This window comes from Crocuta crocuta, unplaced genomic scaffold, assembly GCF_008692635.1.
Source record: "Crocuta crocuta isolate KB4526 unplaced genomic scaffold, BGI_CrCroc_1.0 scaffold551, whole genome shotgun sequence".
In the NCBI taxonomy this organism is placed as follows: Eukaryota; Metazoa; Chordata; class Mammalia; order Carnivora; family Hyaenidae; genus Crocuta; species Crocuta crocuta.
The window spans coordinates 883,221-903,176 of NW_027530969.1; the positions used below are offsets into that span (position 1 = coordinate 883,221).

The 19,956-nt window shown below is 45.2% G+C and overlaps 1 protein-coding gene across 2 annotated transcripts; it reads left to right on the forward strand.

Annotated features, from left to right (window-relative positions):
* The first annotated feature begins 3,857 nt into the window (after positions 1 to 3,857).
* On the forward strand, positions 3,858 to 16,629 carry PNOC (prepronociceptin). 2 transcript variants are annotated; one of them, XM_077769723.1, is made up of 3 exons: positions 3,858 to 4,007; positions 13,040 to 13,433; positions 16,498 to 16,629. In XM_077769723.1, exons 1-3 carry the CDS (start codon positions 3,882 to 3,884, stop codon positions 16,581 to 16,583), a joined length of 606 nt encoding a protein of 201 aa, XP_077625849.1. In that variant the 5' UTR covers positions 3,858 to 3,881; the 3' UTR covers positions 16,584 to 16,629. The 2 variants fall into 2 exon arrangements, with proteins under 2 accessions (XP_077625849.1, XP_077625850.1); XM_077769724.1 differs by having other exon boundaries at positions 13,040 to 13,491; positions 16,498 to 16,559.
* Positions 16,630 to 19,956: the final 3,327 nt, after the last annotated feature.

Consider the following 19,956-nt stretch of genomic DNA (forward strand, 5'->3'; position numbering starts at 1 on the left):
AAATGTCCCTGGAGCTCATCTTCTTTCTTCACCTCACCCTAAAAACCCATTTACCTAGAATTTGAGATAACAAACATCAGTCAATCCACCAGGCACTTCCTGAATATGCAAGTAGCCGCAGTTAATGAGGTTCATGAAAAACCTCAGCCAGAGAGCATTTCATTAACATCTGTCACAACTTATCAGCTCAGCCTATGCAAACATTAGGTATTGCAATTGTGTATTGGGAAGGAAACAGTTCCTTTTCTCCTAGCCTTCCCTTTCCTCTGTGACGTACAGGCACTGCCATCACGTGGCCATACAGGGCACAGCCATGCCATTCTGGACAAGTTCTACAAAAATGTCTCCTTAACTAGAATGACTCAAGTTTAATAGAATAAGAAATGTAAGGGCAAGTCTCAAACAAAAGACATATTCAGGCAGTCCTCAATTTAAGATGTGTGCTTCTGTGGTGGCCATTTGGAACGTAATCAAGATACAGTTCCTCTTCAAAAGAGTCTGGAAGTGTGATGAGCTTCTGTGGCGGATGCACCAACACCTATCTAACCTGCAAACTTACCACACAACACTATTCCAACCGTGCCCTCACAGCCATTTGTAACCAGTCTTCTGCCAGAGCCTGTGTGGGGTTCCAGCCTAGGATGCATCGTGCCTCGCTCTGGAACACTGTTCCCACCCCTCCCTGTCTTGAACTGAATAATTCACTAATAGACATGTTGTCAGTTGCCTGGGTCCTGAAGTGGCTCCTGTGCCATTAATGATGCTGACGCTCCCAGACACTCCTCAACTCTACGGCAACTAAGGAGATGAAAGAGTGTTCCTAAAATATTCCACTGTCACTTCTCAGACTTTCCGAGCACCTCTCAGGGGCCTCTTCACCCTGTGCTGGGGGCTGGAAATACAGAGAACCGTAGAACATGGTCTCCGCCCTTCATAGTCATAGTCCAGTGGGAGAAATAGACACATAAGTCTAAGCTTACAGCATAATGTTATAAGTGCCATGTGAGAGACAATGATAGTATTATAAAGTGAAGGCTAGGTGTTAGGCCCTTTCTTTATTTTTATTTTTTTAAATAGGCTTCATGCCCAGCACAGAGCCCATCATGTGGCCTGAACTCACGACCCTGAGATCAAGACCTTAGCTGAGATCAAGAGTCAGACATTTAACCAACTGAGCCACGCAGGTGCCCCTGGGCTCTTCCTTTTATAAGCTTGTATACAGTATTGGTAATGTACCAGGTGCTATTTTAACTGCTTACAAACATTAATACATTCATCACTGTATGAGACAGGTACTATATTGTCCAGTTTTTACAGATGAGAAACTGAGAGGTTGAGTTGCAGGTATGGAATCTGAACCCAGTCACTCTGCAGTGATGAGCAGGTAAGAAAATCCCAACTCTGTGACACAGGTCTGTGGTGCCTGTTTGACAGGCACCTGAGGCTCTCTTCCTTCCCACTGTGGTATGTTTCACGAGGCCACAGAAGCAGAGGGAGATTCCTCTAACTCAGACCAGGGGGTAGACATGGCTTCCCAGAGGGGATAACTCTTGAGGTGTGTCAGAAGTATGAGGTGGAGACTATTCTGGGCAGAAAGATCATTTGCCAAGATACAAAGGCATCAAGGACAGGTTAGCATTGGGAGCTATACATGATTCACTAGGATCAGAAGAGACAGCAGGGTGAATAATAGGGGGAAAAGCTAGAAAAAGAAGGCAGTAGGAGTACTAAGTCCCATTGGGGGTTACAGATTTATTTTAAATACAAAGTGATGTCATTAGATGTGGAGGTGGCTTGGTGGAAGGTCGAATCATTAGGTGGACTAATTAGGAGGCCATCACAATAACAAAGGCAATAAGTCTCAATTACGGCACTGGCCCTTGGGATACAGAAGAAAAATGCATAAATGTTTATTTGTATAGACGCTTGTCTTCATTGTTCATTAGCCCTGGACATCCCATCACCTGTAGGGTAAAGCCCAAACCCTTTGGATGGCAAAACAAGACCTGATTCCACCTTGACTGAACCTCTCTTTTCAGCAGGGAGCATCCCTTAGGGAGTGTGGGCAGGTGGCCCCAGTACGCCAGCCTGCTGGCCTCACAAGCTGTGATCCTGACTCTGCCTCTCCAAAGGCCATTTCCTGGGCCGCTCAGATGCCCTCTTCTTTGTCCTCTCGGAAAACTGTTATTCACTCAAAACCTGTCTCAAATGTCACCTCATTGACTTAACAAACACAGGGGCGCCTGGGCGGCTCAGTCAGTTAAGTGTCTGACTGCAGTTCAGGTCATGATCTCGCGGTTCATGAGTTCGAGCCCCGCGTTGGGCTCTGTGCTGACAGCTCAGAGCCTGGAGATTGCTTCGGATTCTGGGTCTCCCTCTCCCTCTTTGTCCCTCTCCTGATCACACTCTGTCTCTCTCTCAAAAATAAACAAACATTAAAAAAATAAAAAAACAAAACACTGATTGAGCATCTTTGAGTGGACATCTTCTTGGTAGGAGATGCTTGGATGACACACAAGAAGGGCTGGAGGAGTCTCCCAATGTGGCCATTGGGTGAATTCAACTGCAGGCCTCCTTCCTTCTCTTGCTGACCTGCCTCCATTTCACATCCATCTTCACCCAGGGCTTCCCAGACTTTAGCATGTGTATGGATCCCCTGAGGAGCTTGCTAAAAAAGCAGATCCAAATTCCGTGGTTCTGAGTTAGGACCTGAAATTCTGCATTTCTAACAAGCCCCCAGTGGATGCTGATGCTGGTCGGCAGACTGCGTTTGAGTAGCAAGGATTGCTTATACATTGTCTCAGTTTTGTCTGATGAAAAAGCAATAAAGGCAAAAATTTTTAATGCTGACTCTTTGCTGAGGGGAAATTTACATATAGGGAAATGCACCGGGTTTTGGCAAATGTATATCCCCCTGCGACCTATACCTAATCAAGAACATTCACAACATTGCCAGAAAGTTCCCTTGTTCCCTTTCCATTTAACCCTCTAAGTACAGATGTTTCTACAGGGACCCAAAATGATCCAGTCCCAGGATATAGCTTTTTGATTCAGGAGGCTTGCTCAGAGGATAAACTTAAAGAGGAACAGGAAAAATTGCACTTCTTTCAGGCAATCCTACATAAAAAATATAAACTACTGGTCCAACTAATGAGAGTTGGAGTTATTGTCTTAGTATCGTTCTTCATTTTTCAACAAATAACTCCACACACCTAGTCTTGTGTTTTGGGTGGTGTAGCAGAGTGAACATACTGGTCTTGGGCTCAGGACGCTAGCTCACGTCGAGCAGGGGAAACAGACAAGGATCTGGAAGGAGCTTTCCGGAAGAGCACATTCTGGGGTGTGGGGCACTCCTGGCTGAGGCAGGGAAGGCCAGGGAGGAGGAGGCACAGTACACAAGTCATCCATGAATCTCATTTCGCACATCTCACTCATGCACAGCATTTGCACAACCTCCTTACGGATCTCATCTCCTCTTCGCAATGGCCCTGTGATGAGACAGGCAGCACTATCCCCCTTTTACAGACTGAAAAATGAGGCTTGGAGAGGTTGTCATAAGTCACACATTGGTAAATCAAAGGGAGGCCTTGAGCTCCCTGGAAGTGCTTGTGCACTAGGGCAGCTAGGTGGCAGGAAGCACAGGGGTGTTCTGCCCTTCAGCGCAGACACTCACCCCTGCATGAACAGGAGGCCTGGCTGGCAGGAGCAGGCCTCTTGTATCCTTGATAAGCTGCTCCCTCCTGGGAGGCAAATCTTGGGCCCTGGTGCCGTCCCCTCTGGTGACACCCCCTGTGCAAGGCCCCCACGGAACGGCTGTTCTAATTGCTGCCTGCCCTCACTTGTGTTTTAGTATTTTAGCGCCCTGCCTCTGCTCCTGCACCATGAAAATCCTGCTTTGTGACCTCCTGCTGCTCAGCCTCTTCTCCAGCGTGTCCAGCAGCTGCCAGAAGGATTGTCTGACCTGCAGAGAGAAGCTCCGCCCAACTCTAGAAAGCTTCAACCTTGAGGTAGGCTCTTATTCTCCCTCCTTCCTCCAACCCAGAATGAGAAATTAAGGCCTTGCCCAGAGGTCGTGTGACTCGCCTGGGGTCACGTGGTTGAGAGGAAACAGATGCTGACTTCAGCATCTTCTAAATGCGAACCCTGTCATCTTTCCACTTTTCCACATTCAAATAAAGACCTGCATGTGCTGCCACTTTGTTCCCATTATTAAAATAGTGCACGCTCATTTTAGAGAATGTGGCAAATTCAGAGAAGTATAAAAGAAGAATGTTACCTTTAATCCCACCTGTCATAGAAAGAGTCTTAGTCTTTTCACTTGCTAAATTATACCAGGATAATTTCCCCATGCTATTAAACATGATTTTAAGTTCTTTCTTTCTAGGAATACAGGATAATTTGTTTAACTATTCCCCTCCTGTTGAACATGTACATTGCCCTCCTTTTTTGATATTATAGATAATTCTACAATGAACACCCAAATGCTCTGTTATATTTAAATTTTTGTTTTTGGTTTTGTTTTTTGTTTTTGGTTTTGTTTTTGGGGTTTTTTTTGTTTTTCTTAATGTTTTATTTATTTGTGAGAAAGAGAATGCAAGCTGGGGAGGGACGGGGTGGGGGTGGTGAGGAGACACAGCATCCGAAGCAGGCTCCAGGCTCTGAGCTGTCAGCACAGAGCCCGATGCAGGGCTTGAACTCAAGAGCCATGAAAGCATGACCTGAACCAAAGTGGAATGCTTAACCGACTACTCACTTAGGGGCCATTATATTTTAAATTTTAAATTAGAGGTGCTAATTTGGCATTAAATTACTTTTCCTTAAATAAACTGCTTTCTCAATTGCTTTCATGTCAGCCTAAATAGTTATTCCTCCATTAAATCCAATATAACACAATTATTTTTCTTTGTAGTCAAACTTCTTTCAAAAGATGTCATAATTCAAACTCCTCAACCTTTAAAAACAACCAAAAGTAACTACTGCTCCTTAAGGCAAGTGTACAAATATAGAACACACATTCACACTGGGCTAGCTCACTAACAATCAGCAGACACAGCCCCTACAGACCCAAACATCAAGTCTTCCCTCACCTGCTCAGCGGTTTTCTACAGCATCAGGAAGAGCATCCCCAGATGACCCATCCAAAGTTTACCTGTCCTTCTCATTCATCCATTTTGGTTTTCTATTTGCTGAGCACAGGGCCAGGCCAAAGGGTCCACGGTAAGCAGATGGACGGAGTTTGCAACCAGTGGGAGAGAAGATCCCACAATCCCTCCAAGAGGGGTTAACTACTGGGTGCTGGGGAAGCACAGACAGTGGACCCCAACCTAAGCTAGAAGGACAGAGGGGACTCTTGGAGCAACTGAAGTCTCTAAGGAAACCTAAGGAGCGGAAGCAAGGAGACAGGGAGAGTGTCCCAGGTGGTGTAGGGAGTGGGGAGTGCACGTGCAAATGCCTGTGCCACAAGGAAGTGGCATTTAAGGAACTGAGAAAAGCTGAGTTTGGCTGGAACACAGAAGGCCAATAGGCTTTTTCCATGCAGCCCAGAGAGGTTTAAAAGTTCATCTAAAAACCGCTTTGCCCTGGTCTTAGTAAAGAGAGCAGCCAACTTGGTTTACATGGAAATGGGTGATGAGTTGATTAAGCAATAATCTGATCATCGCTACACTACTAACTTCTCAATCTGCAGCCTAGACAAGACTGAAAGTTACGCACAATGCTGGAATCTCTAGCTTTCATGGCAATGCTTTATTTCCCCCTCAAAGAAAGCATTAGGACTTGAACAGATATCTGTACACCCAGACAGTAATCTACACTTGCAGCCCTGACCCCTTTGGGCTGCATCACTCCTTAGCTGCTCTCTCCGAGGTTCCCAGAACCAATTTGCAAGTTTCCTCCTCTTTGTCCTTTCCCAGTGAACTCACCTGGTTCTTTTCCTCATTTGGACTCTTCTTTTATTACCTCCTGGTGGGCTCCTGTCCCTTTCCCCACCCCCTAAACCGAAATGATCACCAAGACTGAGGAATTCTTTCCTCCCCATACTCTCTCCTTCTGAGATGCCGTCTCTGGATCCCAGGCCTTCAGCTGTCCCCAGGGGTCTCCCAAAGGTACACCCCTCACCTCCTCTCTGCTGGGCTCAATCACTTTTCAAAGTTCCTGGGAAATCCCATTTTCCCTTCCTGGCCTTGCTAAGGCTTCAGGAACTTGCCCAACATCTGCCACATCCCTCTCCCTTCATCTTCATCCAACACCCCTACTTCAAAACTCAGATTAAATTTCACCTGTGAGAGAGAACACTGTGCTGATTCTCCACCTGCCCCACTGTAGCCAGCCCCTCACTCTTTATGTTCTGACCATTGTTTGTATCTGCTAGTCTCTCACCATAACATGTGAGCTTCCTTTTCTGATTCTTCTGGGTAGCCCCAGCATGCAGCACTGAGCATGGCACAAAGCAGTACTTGATAAACATGTCCCACGGAAATTGTAAAATTGCAAGACCCTTAGTCTCCTAATAGGCCCATCTACTGCAGACACTGCCAAGTTTTCACACTGGTGTCTTTTAAAGCCAGTAAAGAATTTGGAGATGTTTCCATTCCTCCATGGCATCTTAAATCTCTGGGGTCCAGACAATGCTGTTAGATACTTCTTTGAAACAAGTTAGAATATGGGCAATCATAGCCTCATGCTTGAGGCATAAACCCTTCAAAGTGCCTGCTGACCTTCAGAGGACCTGACTGCCTGGCTGTTTTGTTTGTAGTTTGTATTCACTTTTAACCTATTTTTTTGTTTTTGTTTTTGTTTTATTTATTTCTAGGAGAGAGAGAGAGACAGTGTGACCAGGGGAGGGTCAGAGAGAGAGGGAGTCACAGACTGAAACAGGCTCCAGGCTCTGAGCTGGCTGTCAGCACAGAGCCCGACGCGGGGCTCGAACCCACGAACCGCGAGATCATGACCTAAGCGAAAGTCGGACGCTTAACCGACTAAGCCACCCAGGCGCCCCACTTTTAACCTATTTTTAAAAGTCTGATGAAATGCCTAGAATGTTGGCAACCACATCTCATTTCCAAATCTTGCAACCTTTTCACATTCTGTGAATTATAGGGGTGGGGGGAACTTAGATATTTCGGCAAGGGTCACCTTCCCAATCTCTCCGATAAATTATGTGATGCTGAGCGATTCCAGGACCCCCTAAATCTTTGGCTTTATCAATAAGTTCTGCATTTCTCACTCCAGGTAAATGGTCCAAGTATGGCTGGTTTTTTGTTAGACTAGAATTTTGGTCAGTAATGATTCATACATCCAAACCCACTGCAATATCTTGGGCTCCTTCCACCTAGTTAAGAATGGTACTTACCCCATCAGCTTAAGTGGAAAAAACAAGATTCTCTGAGTTGTCCTAGAGACAAGGAAAAAAGTAACCCTCAAGGTCTGGGGAAATTTAACTAAAACTCCCTGAAACTCGATTAATAGCAAAAGAAACTAACTTCTGGTAGTGCTTTGTATCTTCATTACATGAAAACTCTTACTAGTTGATTTGCAGTAAGAATTCCTAGTATGTTTTCTTTTGCACTAATTCATCTGCTTGCCTACTTGTATTAACCCTCAGATATTCTGGCACAACCTCCTAAAACAAATAACTCCCAAATGTCTCTTTGTCAGAGGTGATTTGATTCTTTAGTGGCAGAAACCTGACAACATCAATCAGCTTCTTCGTTTCCTTCCAGTAGGCTCATGTGCCTATTTCCCTAAATGTTTGATCCCAGACATCCAAATGGCCCTTTGCTCAGTTTCCCCACAAACCCAGCTTTACAGATCAATTTGGTACCAGTCTGAGACTTTCCAGATGCTCATCCACACTCTGGCTTAATATAGCAATGTCATCAGTGTGGGCTGTGAAAATGTGTCCAGCTCACTTAATAGGCCATTATCCAATCTCTGGAAAGAGGCTGGTGGGTCCCTTAGACCAGAGTGTTAGGCATTAAGCTCATATGCCCATCTGGTGCCACAAATGCTGTTATGAATTTGGATCCCTCACATTTTCCCAAAACCTTCCCCTAAATCAAGAGTTGAGATGATTTTGTTAGTACCTAATTCATCTAACAGTATGCTGAGTCTCTGTACAGTCTATGCATCTGGTTTGATCATACAATTGCATTTTCTCTGATTGACACACAATCTAATTACCATCTGGCCTTAGCAACCCAGGGGCTCACAGAAGATCTAATAGCCTCTAGGTTTAACAACCTCCACCTGTTCTTGTAAACAGAGGGCACAGAGCAGTTCAACAGGCATTGGGGCTTCTATCCTATGAGGATTGGACCGAGTCTGCTCAAAGTCCACGTTGGTGCCAAAATTTGACACTTCTGCTGGTTCTCCCAATACTACCCATGATTTCTCTTTGGTCCTGTAAAGTAGGATTCCTTAGACTCACCACTGTGGACATTTTAGGCTGGCTAATTATTTGTCAGGAGGGGCTGTCCTGTACATTGTAGGATGCCTACCAACATCACTGGCCTCTACTCATTGGATAGCAGTAGCATCTTCCCCACTCCCTCCCACTGAATGACAACCAAAAATGTCTCCAGACATTGCCAGGTGGCCTCAGGAGACACCCACTGCTACAGAGAAATAACCCAATAGGATTTTGATCTGAAACAACATACTACAAATTGGTTCTATCTAGTTGTCTTCAAAATATTTCAGAAGCAGGCTAAATACAGACCCCAGTAGCCCTTTCTCTGTAGGAGACTCTGACCACTTCCATCATGACACCTTCCTCCTCAGAGCAAGTTCAGAAGCAGGATTTCTCACAGTCCAGCCTCTGAATCACCTGAGTGTTTATTAAGAATGCAGATTCCTGGGCACCCCCATTGGCTTACATCAGCATCTCCAGGGGTGTAGTTTAAGAATTTGCATTCTAGGGGTGCCTAGATGGCTAATTTCGTTAAGCGTCTGACTTTGGCTCAGGTCATGATCTTGTGGTTCATAAGTTGGGCTCAGGTCATGATTTTGCAATTCATGTGTTTGAGCCCCAGGTCAGACTCTGTGCTGACAGCTGGAAGCCTGGAGCTTGCTTTGGATTCTGTGTCTCCTCTCTCTGTCCCTCCCATGCTTGCACTCTCTCTGTCTCTATCAAAAATAAATAAACATATTTAAAAAAGAATTTGCATTCTAACAAACCAATAGCAATTCTTTTAAAAATTTTTACTGTTAAATTACTTTTGAGAGAGAAAGAGACAGAATGTGAGCAGGGGAGGGGCAAAGAGAGGGGAAGACACAGAATCCAAAGCAGGCTCCAGGCTCTGAGCTGCCAGCACAGAGCCTCACACAGGCTCGAACTCACAAACCTCAAGATTATGATGTGAGCCAAAGTCAGATGCTTAACCAACTGAGCCACCCAAGTGCCTCAACCAGTGGCAATTCTTAAAGAACACTCAAATTTGCTTGAGTAACAATGTACCATTGTTTTAAACTCTGCTGTCCCTACCTATGAAAGTTGTCTATCATTCTTTCATACCCAGTGATATTGTGGGTGTGAAAAAGTTGGCACTGATGATATTAGTTCTGTCAGCATCTCTGAGGAAAATCTAAAATGGAAAAGACATGCTCAGAAAGCCAGCGACTTGTGTATCAGTAGGACCACTGTCTGGCAGGAGGGCTTGGCAAAGGGGACACCTTGAAAACCTTATCAGTGAAGAGGAGTGGCACTCCTGCCAGATACTGTCTCCTTCTCCATTCTGATACAGCAGAAAATGAGCAATTTTCCCATTAGAACGTTACCTTTGGGCCTCACAAGATCCTTACTCTTGCATTAATTTCCAGCAATTTGTATTGCAAGCACACAGAGCTCCTGGGTTGGAACTTGAGACATTTGGGTTCTTGTTCAGGTGATGTGTTGTCTAACAGTGTAATTTTGGACACGTTACTGAACCTCATCATAACATGCAAGTATGGACTCTGCCAAGTGGTTTCCAAACCCAGGAAGATATCAAAACTACCTGAGCTTTGTAAAAGTTAAGTTTTAAATGTTGGTGCTATTCCTCAGGAATTTAACTGACTTTTGGATTCTGTCCTTTTTAAAGTTGAGATGATTTGGGGGTGCCTGGGTGGCTCAGTCGGTTGGGCATCTGACTTCAGCTCAGGTCATGATCTTGTGGTTCATGAGTTTGAGCCCCATGTAGGGCTCTGTGCTGACAGAGCACAGTTCAGAGCCTGGGGCCTGCCTCGAATGTTGTGTCTCCTTCTCTCTCTGCTCCTCCCCCACATCCCCTCTCTCTCAAAAATAAACATTAAAGGGGCGCCTGGGTGGCTTAGTCGGTTAAGCGTCCGACTTTCGCTTAGGTCATGACCTTGCGGTTCGTGGGTTCGAGCCCCGCGTCGGGCTCTGTGCTGACTGCCAGCTCAGAGCCTGGAGCCTGTTTCAGTCTGTGACTCCCTCTCTCTCTGACCCTCCCCTGCTCACGCTGTCTCTCTCTCTCTCTCTCTCCTAGAAGTAAAAAACATTTTAAAAAAATAATAAAAATAAACATTAAAAACATTTTTTTAAAGTTGAGATGATTTCAATTCCCACCCAGACCAAGCAGAAGGGCAAACAGGGTAGTGAAAGTATATCAGATGATTAAATTCACCTGCTAGTAAGAGAGACCTAAAGTAACAGTGGCTTAGACAAGACAGAGATTTGATTCCCCATAGAGAAGTTGAGAGGTGGACAATACAGAGTTGGTATGGTAGCTCCCCCTCATCACCAATGTCCCAGGCTCCTTCTCTTTCTGCTTTATCTGTATATGGCTGCCACCCTCACATGGCTTCCTACCCCGGGTCACCTCATGACTTCAAGATGGCCAGTTAAGCACCAGACAAAATGTCCACATTCTAAGCAGGAGGCTGGAAGAAGGGGAGGAAGAAGGAAATAAAGAATGCTTTTCTCAGATAAGTCAGCCCCCTACTTTCCTCAGAAGCCTCATTTGGTCATTTCCATTTATATGTCATTGGCCACCTCTGGCTACAAAGGAGGTTGAGAAACATACATGTAGCCTTGAGGAAGAAAACAAGTGTCCTGTTAGTAAGGAAGGGGAGATGGGTATGAAATGGGCATTGGCAGTCTCTGCCCCAGAAGGAAAGGTAGGCTTCATTCTTAACAAATTGTATTTTAAGTGCTAGTCAGACACTTTGATGGAGAAACCAGACAGGGATCAGAGAAGTGTCTGGAATTCGATAGACATCAAGTGTTGAACATATAGACCTGGGATGCCCTGAACGAAATGACCAAGATCACAGAAATGAACAGTCACCAAGAGGCAGATTATAAAGAGAGATGAGAAGAAAGAATCTTAAATATAGAATCTTGGGAATACAGGAGGAAGGCGCATAGTCTGAGAGGTGAATGCAATGTCGGGAGGGTGTTGTCCACATTGCCAAATTCTGCAGTCAGCAAGAATGTGGGTTAATTGGATCTGGTGACCAGCAATTCACTGGTGGTCCTGAAGAAGGCAGTTAGTGGAAGATGAGGGTGGGAAGCAGATTGCAAGACCATGAGGAAAAAATAGAAGATGGAAAAAGTTGCTGGAGAAGTAGGATTGAAGGAGACACATTTTCTAGGGTTTGGTGGAAAGGCTGTAAGTTCTGTGATATAGCTGCATGCACATTTCACTCCTTGGTTAGGGATCAGGTTGGAAACTTTGCCCGTATTGACATCTGTACCACTCTGAACACGGGAGCGAGGGTTTTGCTCCCCAGATAGAGAGTACTGGGCACACACACCAGGTCTTCTGATGTCCTGAAGCTGTCCAGACAGAGCAGTAACTCTTGATGCCTTGTAAGCCAGGCAAGAGCTCCAAGGTTTGATGAAGGACTCTGTAGCTGCCCCCTGACCATGATGGTAAGGTCAAGCTGAAGTGGAATTTTCATCTCGTTGAGGACAGAAACACAGAGAAGCATTTGAGGTGAAGCCAAAACAGCAAATAGTAAGAAAAATTGCAGGTAGATGCTTTCAGAAGACCCAATCAGAGGCAGGAATGTGGGAGGCAAGGCCAAGGCCAGGATCAGTTAGGAGTGATGTTGAAACAGCATGGTCAAGCTATTGGTCTAGAGTAGAAGTGTCTTTCTAGGTAGAGAGACAGAGCAGTGCCAGAAGTTCCCAGGGGCTTGGCAGGCCTACTGGGTTGCATCTGATGGCCCCTCTTCCCCACCCGGAACCTGACTGCCCAATCTACCTACATTCCCAAGGGTCTTGACCCTTATTCTCTATAACTGATGCACAGATAGTATAACTAGAGTATGTGGGATAAAAAAAAAACAAGACCACCACCAGGGTTCATCTTAACATGGTGGCCTCAAAATATGCATGCAGATTTTAGCACATGCTTTGACATCCCAATTTCTTAAACCAGTCTGGCGTCTCTCAAGCCCAATAAGAGAACAAATAAAATTCTTCTTTATGAGTGCCATGAGTTGTGTTTGGCTTCAAAAACTCAACGAGGCCTCTAACTGTGTGTAGTTTGGGGCACTCATTCTGCGTTGACTTTCTGTGTCACCTGGGACAAATTAATCTCACCTCTTTGAGATTTCTTCATTTGGTTTCTTCATTTGTGAAATGACAGAGGTTGGCCAGATAGTTTTCTGTTTCCTTATAACTTGGAAATTCTATGATCCTAAGTAACTACTGCATGGTACTTAATAAAGAGATGCTTCTGAAGCACTTACACTGGTACCGATGTAAATTTTGTGTACAGTAAAAAGACTTATTGGGGCACCTGGGTGGCTCAGTTGGTTAAATGTCTGGCTCTTGGTTTCAGCTTAGGTTATGATCTCATGGTTCGTGGGTTTGAGCCCTGCATTGGGCTCTGTGCTGACAGTGCAGAGCCTAGAGCTTGCTTCAAATTCTGTCTGTCTGTCTGTCTCTCTCTCTCTCTCTGCGCCTCTCCCACTCATGCTCTCTCTCTGTCTCTCAAAAACAAATAAACATTAAAAAGAAAAAAGACTATTGCTTTGGACTAATAGACATTCCTGATCCTCCTCCCTTCTCCCACCTCTGTCTTTGCAGTTGTGCATCCTTGAGTGTGAAGGGAAGGTCTTCAGCAGCCCTCTCTGGACTCCATGCACCAAGGTCATGGCCAGGGGCTCCTGGCAGCTCAGTCCTGCTGAACCAGAGCACGTGGCAGCTGCCCTTTACCAGCCAAGCTCCTCCTCCGAGGTACAACTGAAGCGAATGCCTCGCATCAGGAGCCTAATCCAAGCCCAGAAAGGGACAGAGCCCAGCATGGATGAGGCTGGAGAGATGGAGCAGAAGCAGCTGCAAAAGAGGTTTGGGGGCTTCACCGGGGCCCGGAAGTCGGCCCGCAAGTTGGCCAACCAGAAGCGGTTCAGTGAGTTTATGAGGCAGTACCTGGTCCTGAGCTTGCAGTCCAGCCAGCGCCGGCGCACCCTGCATCAGAATGGTAATGTGTAGCCGGAAGGGGAGCCCCTCCCAGCTGCACCATCCACTTCAACCCATGAGTGAGTTGGGCACGAATGAGCTGGGGGCAAAAGGAAACTTTATATACCCAACTGTCTTAGCCTTCCTCCTGGGCATGGAAGCACATTAGCCCCCAGCTACATGCACACACCCCATACCACCTCAAGGTGTTCAGCCTCCCACCCCCCCTTTCTCTAGGGAGCAAAGATTTTCCTGGGATTGTTCCTTAAGGCTGACCACTGCCATTTAGAGATTGGTTACCATGGGGATAATAGTAGCATGTTAAGATAACTAATTCCTCTATAGCTCTCCAGCAGCTCAGTTACTATGGGGACAGTTAAGTGGACCAATCCTCCTATCGAGTTGCCATAGCAACCATTCAGTTCACCTTTCCTTAGAGACTATGTCTAAGAACCAATAACTAGACCTACCTTTAGCCACCTGCTGCCTGATTTCTGCGGTTGTGCTATTGCTATTTCACCTTCAGAGACAGCTTAGCTATCTCCTCCCAAACTCCTTGTATCTCAAGGTGACTAGATTCCATGGAAATCACTGCACTTTCCCACTCTCCCATGTCAAGGAGTTCTTGTTAGGACCAGAAGTTACACATTCTGCTTTTCTTTCTTCTGCTCATCATCTGTCCATCCTGCCACCTTCCCAGAGATGGACTGATTCATTGATGTCAGTGGCATCATTACTGAGCAAGGTTTTGAAGATTTGGCCCCACCGACCCCGTAGTTTTAGAACAGAGACTAAGAGATCATCATCTTTCCTCACTTTCTTCCCGGGGGCCATTTTTGTTTTATTTTTGTTCATTTGCTTACTTGCAAGCTCTCTCCCTCCTGGCCATTATGCATGGGAATGCTTACACAGGTACTATGATACATATCAGATAATGCACGTCAAAAACTTTAGTTTATCGCCCAGTGATTACAAATTCCACTTTCCTCAGCCCATCAACCTGTACATAACGTTGAATAGCATAGGAATCTAACACCGTGGAATTTTCTGAAAATCTAAGAAAATCCCACCCATCAAGCATATGTGCCTTAATTCATATTTGGGAACCTGATTATCTTCAGAGCCTCATATCCCTTCTCTAATAGTCTAGAAACCTACCCAATGGAAAGAATTAATCAGTTGGTCAAAAACATTCCCCAAACATTACCCAAGTGGGGGGTCTTCCCTGACTCAGAGGCATAAAACAAAAAATGTCTACATGTGCTGTTTTGTTTTGCTTCCCGTACATCAAAGGTAGCCAGATCATTAATAATCTTCATTCAAAGTATATTAATACAAGTGTTAATCTTTGGCACCCACACTTCAGAATGGAGACAGCCCACATAGCTCCTTGCAGGAAGCTAGTTTACAACAGGCCCATTGCCAAATGCAGTCATATATATTAAGTTGTGAGAAGACTGTCCTGTATGTTTTAGCAGAATGACTAATTTCTGAAGGCCCTGAATTAACCTAGCCACTTTTGAAGTCATACTCTTGGATCCTTAACCAGCATGCTATTTCTTCCTAAGCCATATTTGCACAGTACCTAACTCAGTGTATCCTTCAGAAGTGGCATGGATTGAATTCTTTCAAATCTTAGACATTTATTTTTCTTTAAAGTGGCTCTTAAGAGATACTGAAGCTCTTGTCTAATTCTGAACCACGACTGTTTTCTTTACCTAAAGACAGTTTAGAATCAGTTACATTAGCAGGAATTGATTTAAATACAAAACAAAACAAAAACAAACAATTTCAGCCCCTATTCAGGCAATTGATTTTTATAATTTTCCATTAAGCTTCCAGCTGAGAGGCACTGAAACATAACTAGTAACTAGCCCGTCTGCTGTTTAGCTCGGGATATGCAGTTCTTGATGGAACCACTGGAAACGTTAACCAGCTCGTTTGGGTATTATTGATTGCTCTCCTTCCTCTTTCTGCAACTATCTCTGAATTTCCTTTTAAAAGCACACATTCGGGGCGCCTGGGTGGCTTAGTCGGTTAAGCGTCTGACTTTCGCTTAGGTCATGATCTCGCGGTTCGTGGGTTCGAGCCCCGCGTCGGGCTCTGTGCTGACTGCCAGCTCAGAGCCTGGAGCCTGTTTCAGTCTGTGACTCCCTCTCTCTCTGACCCTCCCCTGCTCACGCTATCTCTCTCTCTCTCTCCTAGAAATAAATAAAAAACATTAAAAATTTAAAAAAAAAATAAAAATAAAAGCACACATTCATGGTGGCTGAGTTCCAATATGGATACGTACTTATGAATCTACAGCAGACAGCTTAAACCTTGTCTTCACTCACCTACACACATGCCAGCCAGCCCTACACATGCCTGAGATTTCTCCATCTTGAGGGATCCTGTTGCCAGGGCTGTTCTGGACTTCTGAGATATCCAATACTAATCTATAGTTAGAACGTTGGAGGAAGGGGGGCCACCTAACACCAAAATGGGATAAAGAACCCTATTTAGAATGTATAATGATGTGTTAGGAAGGAGGGACATGGGGGTGCAGGTCCAGTCCTAGACAGAACTGTGAAAAGGGGTACCTACCTACCATCCTTTTCCCTGCCCCCATACTACTACTATGTCTTCTGCCTCCATGCCTTAATCCTTCTAGACCGTGGAAAGTGAGCAGATTCATTCGTGGTGAGGAATTAGTGGTATCAGGTTGAAAGAGCACTTGTAATAGAAGAGAGCCATAAACGAGAGCACTATTTAGCTTCAAGAAATGAATTACTACATAGGGATTCCAAATACCAGGGATATAAGAGAGCTGTTTCTGGGCATGGGGCTTAATGCTATGCCTTTCAAGTCCCAGCCCACAGACCTCCTCTTTTATTCTGTGAGTCCTGCCAGTAGACTCGAGGCCAGAAAAAGCAGGTGTATAGATAGAAGAAGTTAGGGAACCCTACTTGCTGCTTTAGGGGCTATTTATTCAGTTGATAAGCTTTTTATTGCCTCCTTTCTATTGCTCAGTCATCAGGGTAAATAGGATTGAAAGATCAGAAAATCTACTGAGTTTGCCATTTTAATCATTTCTGTCTCCCCAGGTGTCCGGGTGATCCCCAAAACAGCATGTCTCCAGCCCCAGGCTTGCCGGCTGGGAATCGGGATTCCTTCCTCCCCAAGGCACTGAGGCAGGCTTTGCCTCCAGGTCTCCACCCCAGGGTGGAGACCCTCCCCATCTGTCTTTCCCTCCCCAATCCCCCACCTCACACCCCCATGGCATGTTTCATGATAACCTTGTTGCTACATCAGAGTGTATTTTTGTAATTCCTCCAGCTAACATATTGACGGCCCCATCTTTCCTTCTCACTGCCCTCTTTCCTCTTCCAAGGGTGGGTCAAAGGAACAGGAAATCAAACCTGGGGTTTTGACTTGTCACTGCCATAACTTGTTTGTAAAAGAGCTGTTCTTTTTGGTCGTTTTAAACAGATATTTCTCCATTAAACTTCTACCCAGCAAATGGTTAATACATTGGTTGGCTATATGTCTGAGGAGTCTGAGAAGCAGACTCTCTTAGGAAGGAGAAGCAAAAAGCACATGGCTCTGCTTTATATAAAGCAAGATGGGCAAGAACACAGAGTATAAACACTCCAAATGCACTGCATCTCCAGATCCAAATGCATGAATGGATGAGCGGGAGGGGGAGGGGCAGGGTGCTCAGAACCTTCTGGTGCATGTCCACATCACTATTGGGGCCAGTTCCTTCCTCAGAAGGAATTCACACTTTTAACAAGTTCCAAGTGATGCAGATCTTGCTGGTTTGAGACCACCGGATTAAGACATGAGGAAAAGGGCAGAGCCTAGATGAACTTGCTGAGGTTATGTTTATCTCCAATTTAACACGAAATATGTTAAGGTGTAACTGTCAGATGAAGAAACATATGGTGCACCCAGAGTAATTGAGAGTCAAACGTCTAGAGTGTAGACTGGGTGATGGAAAATCAGTAAAGGAGGGTAAGGAGCTCAGCTGGGAAACTGGAGAGCCCTGCTGAGCTCTCAGTAGGGAACTGTAGGAAGGGACAGTGCAGGAAGGGCTAGGTGATGCAATACCCCAATTTCTCTGTCCTCCAGCCCTTCAAACTCCAGTGTGGTGTCACCTGTTGATCAAACCCAAGTAGAAGCTGGAAAGTTAGGCAGTCTGTGCATGCAGCCATAAAGGTGAGCCTGGGAAGTGCAGATGGAGAATGTGTAGCCCAGCATCACAAAAGATGCCCAAGGGCTTGGGCAAATGGCAGTGGAGTGGTAGATTCTACTGGGACTTTTCTTGGGGTGCAGAGGACAAGGGAAAATGGGGCAAAAGAAGTCCTGTGCTCTACCAAAAGGTAAGGAAAATAGCCAAAAGACCACCCCCATATCAGCTTTACCAGCTGCTGGGCTTGAGTGATGCAATCCAGTCCCTGGGTCTAGGGGTAGATCTCACCATCAGGCCCATTTAGGGGTACCTAGATCTCACTCCCAGAGACACCTGCTGTCCCGGAAGCTAAAATTGCATAAAGCAACCCCAGTGCTCAAGGATGGGATGTTACTCTCTGCTTCCCACCTCGGCTTTTAACTAGCCATTTGGGCCACTGCAGTACATGGAATCAAAGAACTCGGGGAGTGTCCCGCATTGCTCCCTGAAGTCTGAATCCATCCCATAAGTAGAATAGGACTTATTTTTCCCTAACTCCTCAACAAACTCAGGAAGATAGCCAAGAATATGTTCCCCGCTGTCAATACAAGGGATACATAAAATGGTTCCTACCTGGATTATAATCTCCATGCCACTGTCTCCCAGTTGATGACCTGGGGTAAGTTATATGACCTCTGTGCCTCCCTCTTCTCATCTGTAAAATGGGAATCAGAGTAGTAACTCCTTCATTGGGTTATTTAGGTCAGCACTTGGTCATTCATGGAAGGACTTGGCCTGGTCCCTGGTCCCTACCATTACTATAAGCTAATAAATGTGTATGCTTTGCCCACATGCCACCATTTGTTTAATACCAAGAACAACAGTAATCTTAGCCTTTGTGGGGGAGGGGGTAGAGGGACAAGCACACATTAAATCAGACAATGTACCATTTTATTCCTTATAAAATATATTTCATATTGTTGCTGTAAAAACATTACATTTCACATTTTTAAAAAAAATTTTTTTAACAGTAAAAATAATACTTGGAAGACAGCTGGGGGAAAAGGCGCCAATGAGACAAATTCACAGATGGGATTTATCTCCCTCTTCTCTCTTTTTATCCTTTTCTTTCTTTCTTTTTTTTTTCTTTTTTTTCTTTTTGGCCCCTAGTAAAGTCAGAACCTGGGAGGTCCAGAAAGTAACAGGACAGATTTCTTCAAACAAATCAGAGTTTGCACATCCAAATTAATAATGTCCCCCAAGGAGTCAAGCTATAGACTTAAAATCACAATGTGGCTATCGCTCAAAACGCTCTCTGAAATTACAAAACTGCCTTCACAGCCAGCTTAAAAGCCACATAAATCCAAGCTATTTTCCTAACTAGTCAGTCCATGAGCTTTGCACCTGTGAAGTCACTTAACCACAGACATCATTCCCTGGACTCTGCACTGAATGAGCATAGGTACAGACTTATATCATTAAGGCTATTCAAAGCAGGTACCACAGACTCCAAAGGTAAATTCCAAGAAATACTTCGAATACAGAGAACATCCCTGGGATAAATGGGTTTCCCAAAATCACTTCTTTCGAAAATCAGTCCTGTTAGTTTCAAATGCACACCTGTGGCACAGGTTCTCTCAGATTCTGCTGCCCAGGTGGGCTGGGAAGTAGGGAGAGACACAAAGATGAAGAGAACAGGCAGAGTCGCTGATCAGTTCACGAGCCACCCCCACCCTCTGAGAAGAAACAATCGGGCAACCCCAAGGACAGACCACATGTCAAGAACACAACAGCCACAAGGTGGGGCAAGAGGGCAGAGGCCGGAGGAGGCCACCACTGTGCAAAAGGAGAGGAGCAAATATAGACGTGGGAAAGCTGCACCGAAATAAAACATTAAAAAAAAAAAAAAAGCCACCTCAGTTTTTAAACTGTTCCATGAATTTCTTGTTTCTCCTCTTCCTTTTCCGCCCTGTATACCAATGACATGAGAAGCCTCCCTCACTTAGAGGAAGTCTTGATATCCAGTTATATTGACACGGTCCAAACTGAGGGGGAAAACGAAAACAGCTTTTCTAAAGACGAGCCTCAACAAGAGCCGTGATTAAGAAGAGAGGGGAAGACGCTGCTGGGCAGAGTCCTCAGGTCTCAGAAGCTTCCTCCCCTCACCGAGATCTGAAGATGGATGAGGGAAGTGAGCAGTCAGGACAAGCCACAACCTGCCATCAGCTTTTAATTCTCAGGGAGGTGGAAGGGACAGGAAGACAGAACCTGGGCCACCTCTTGCTGCCCTGGTTTCCAGCTCTAGGGACAGACTCCACATTTTTTTTTTACTAAGTTATAAAAATATACCCCACCACCACCAAAGACACCTATGCATGAGTGTCCTTCCCTC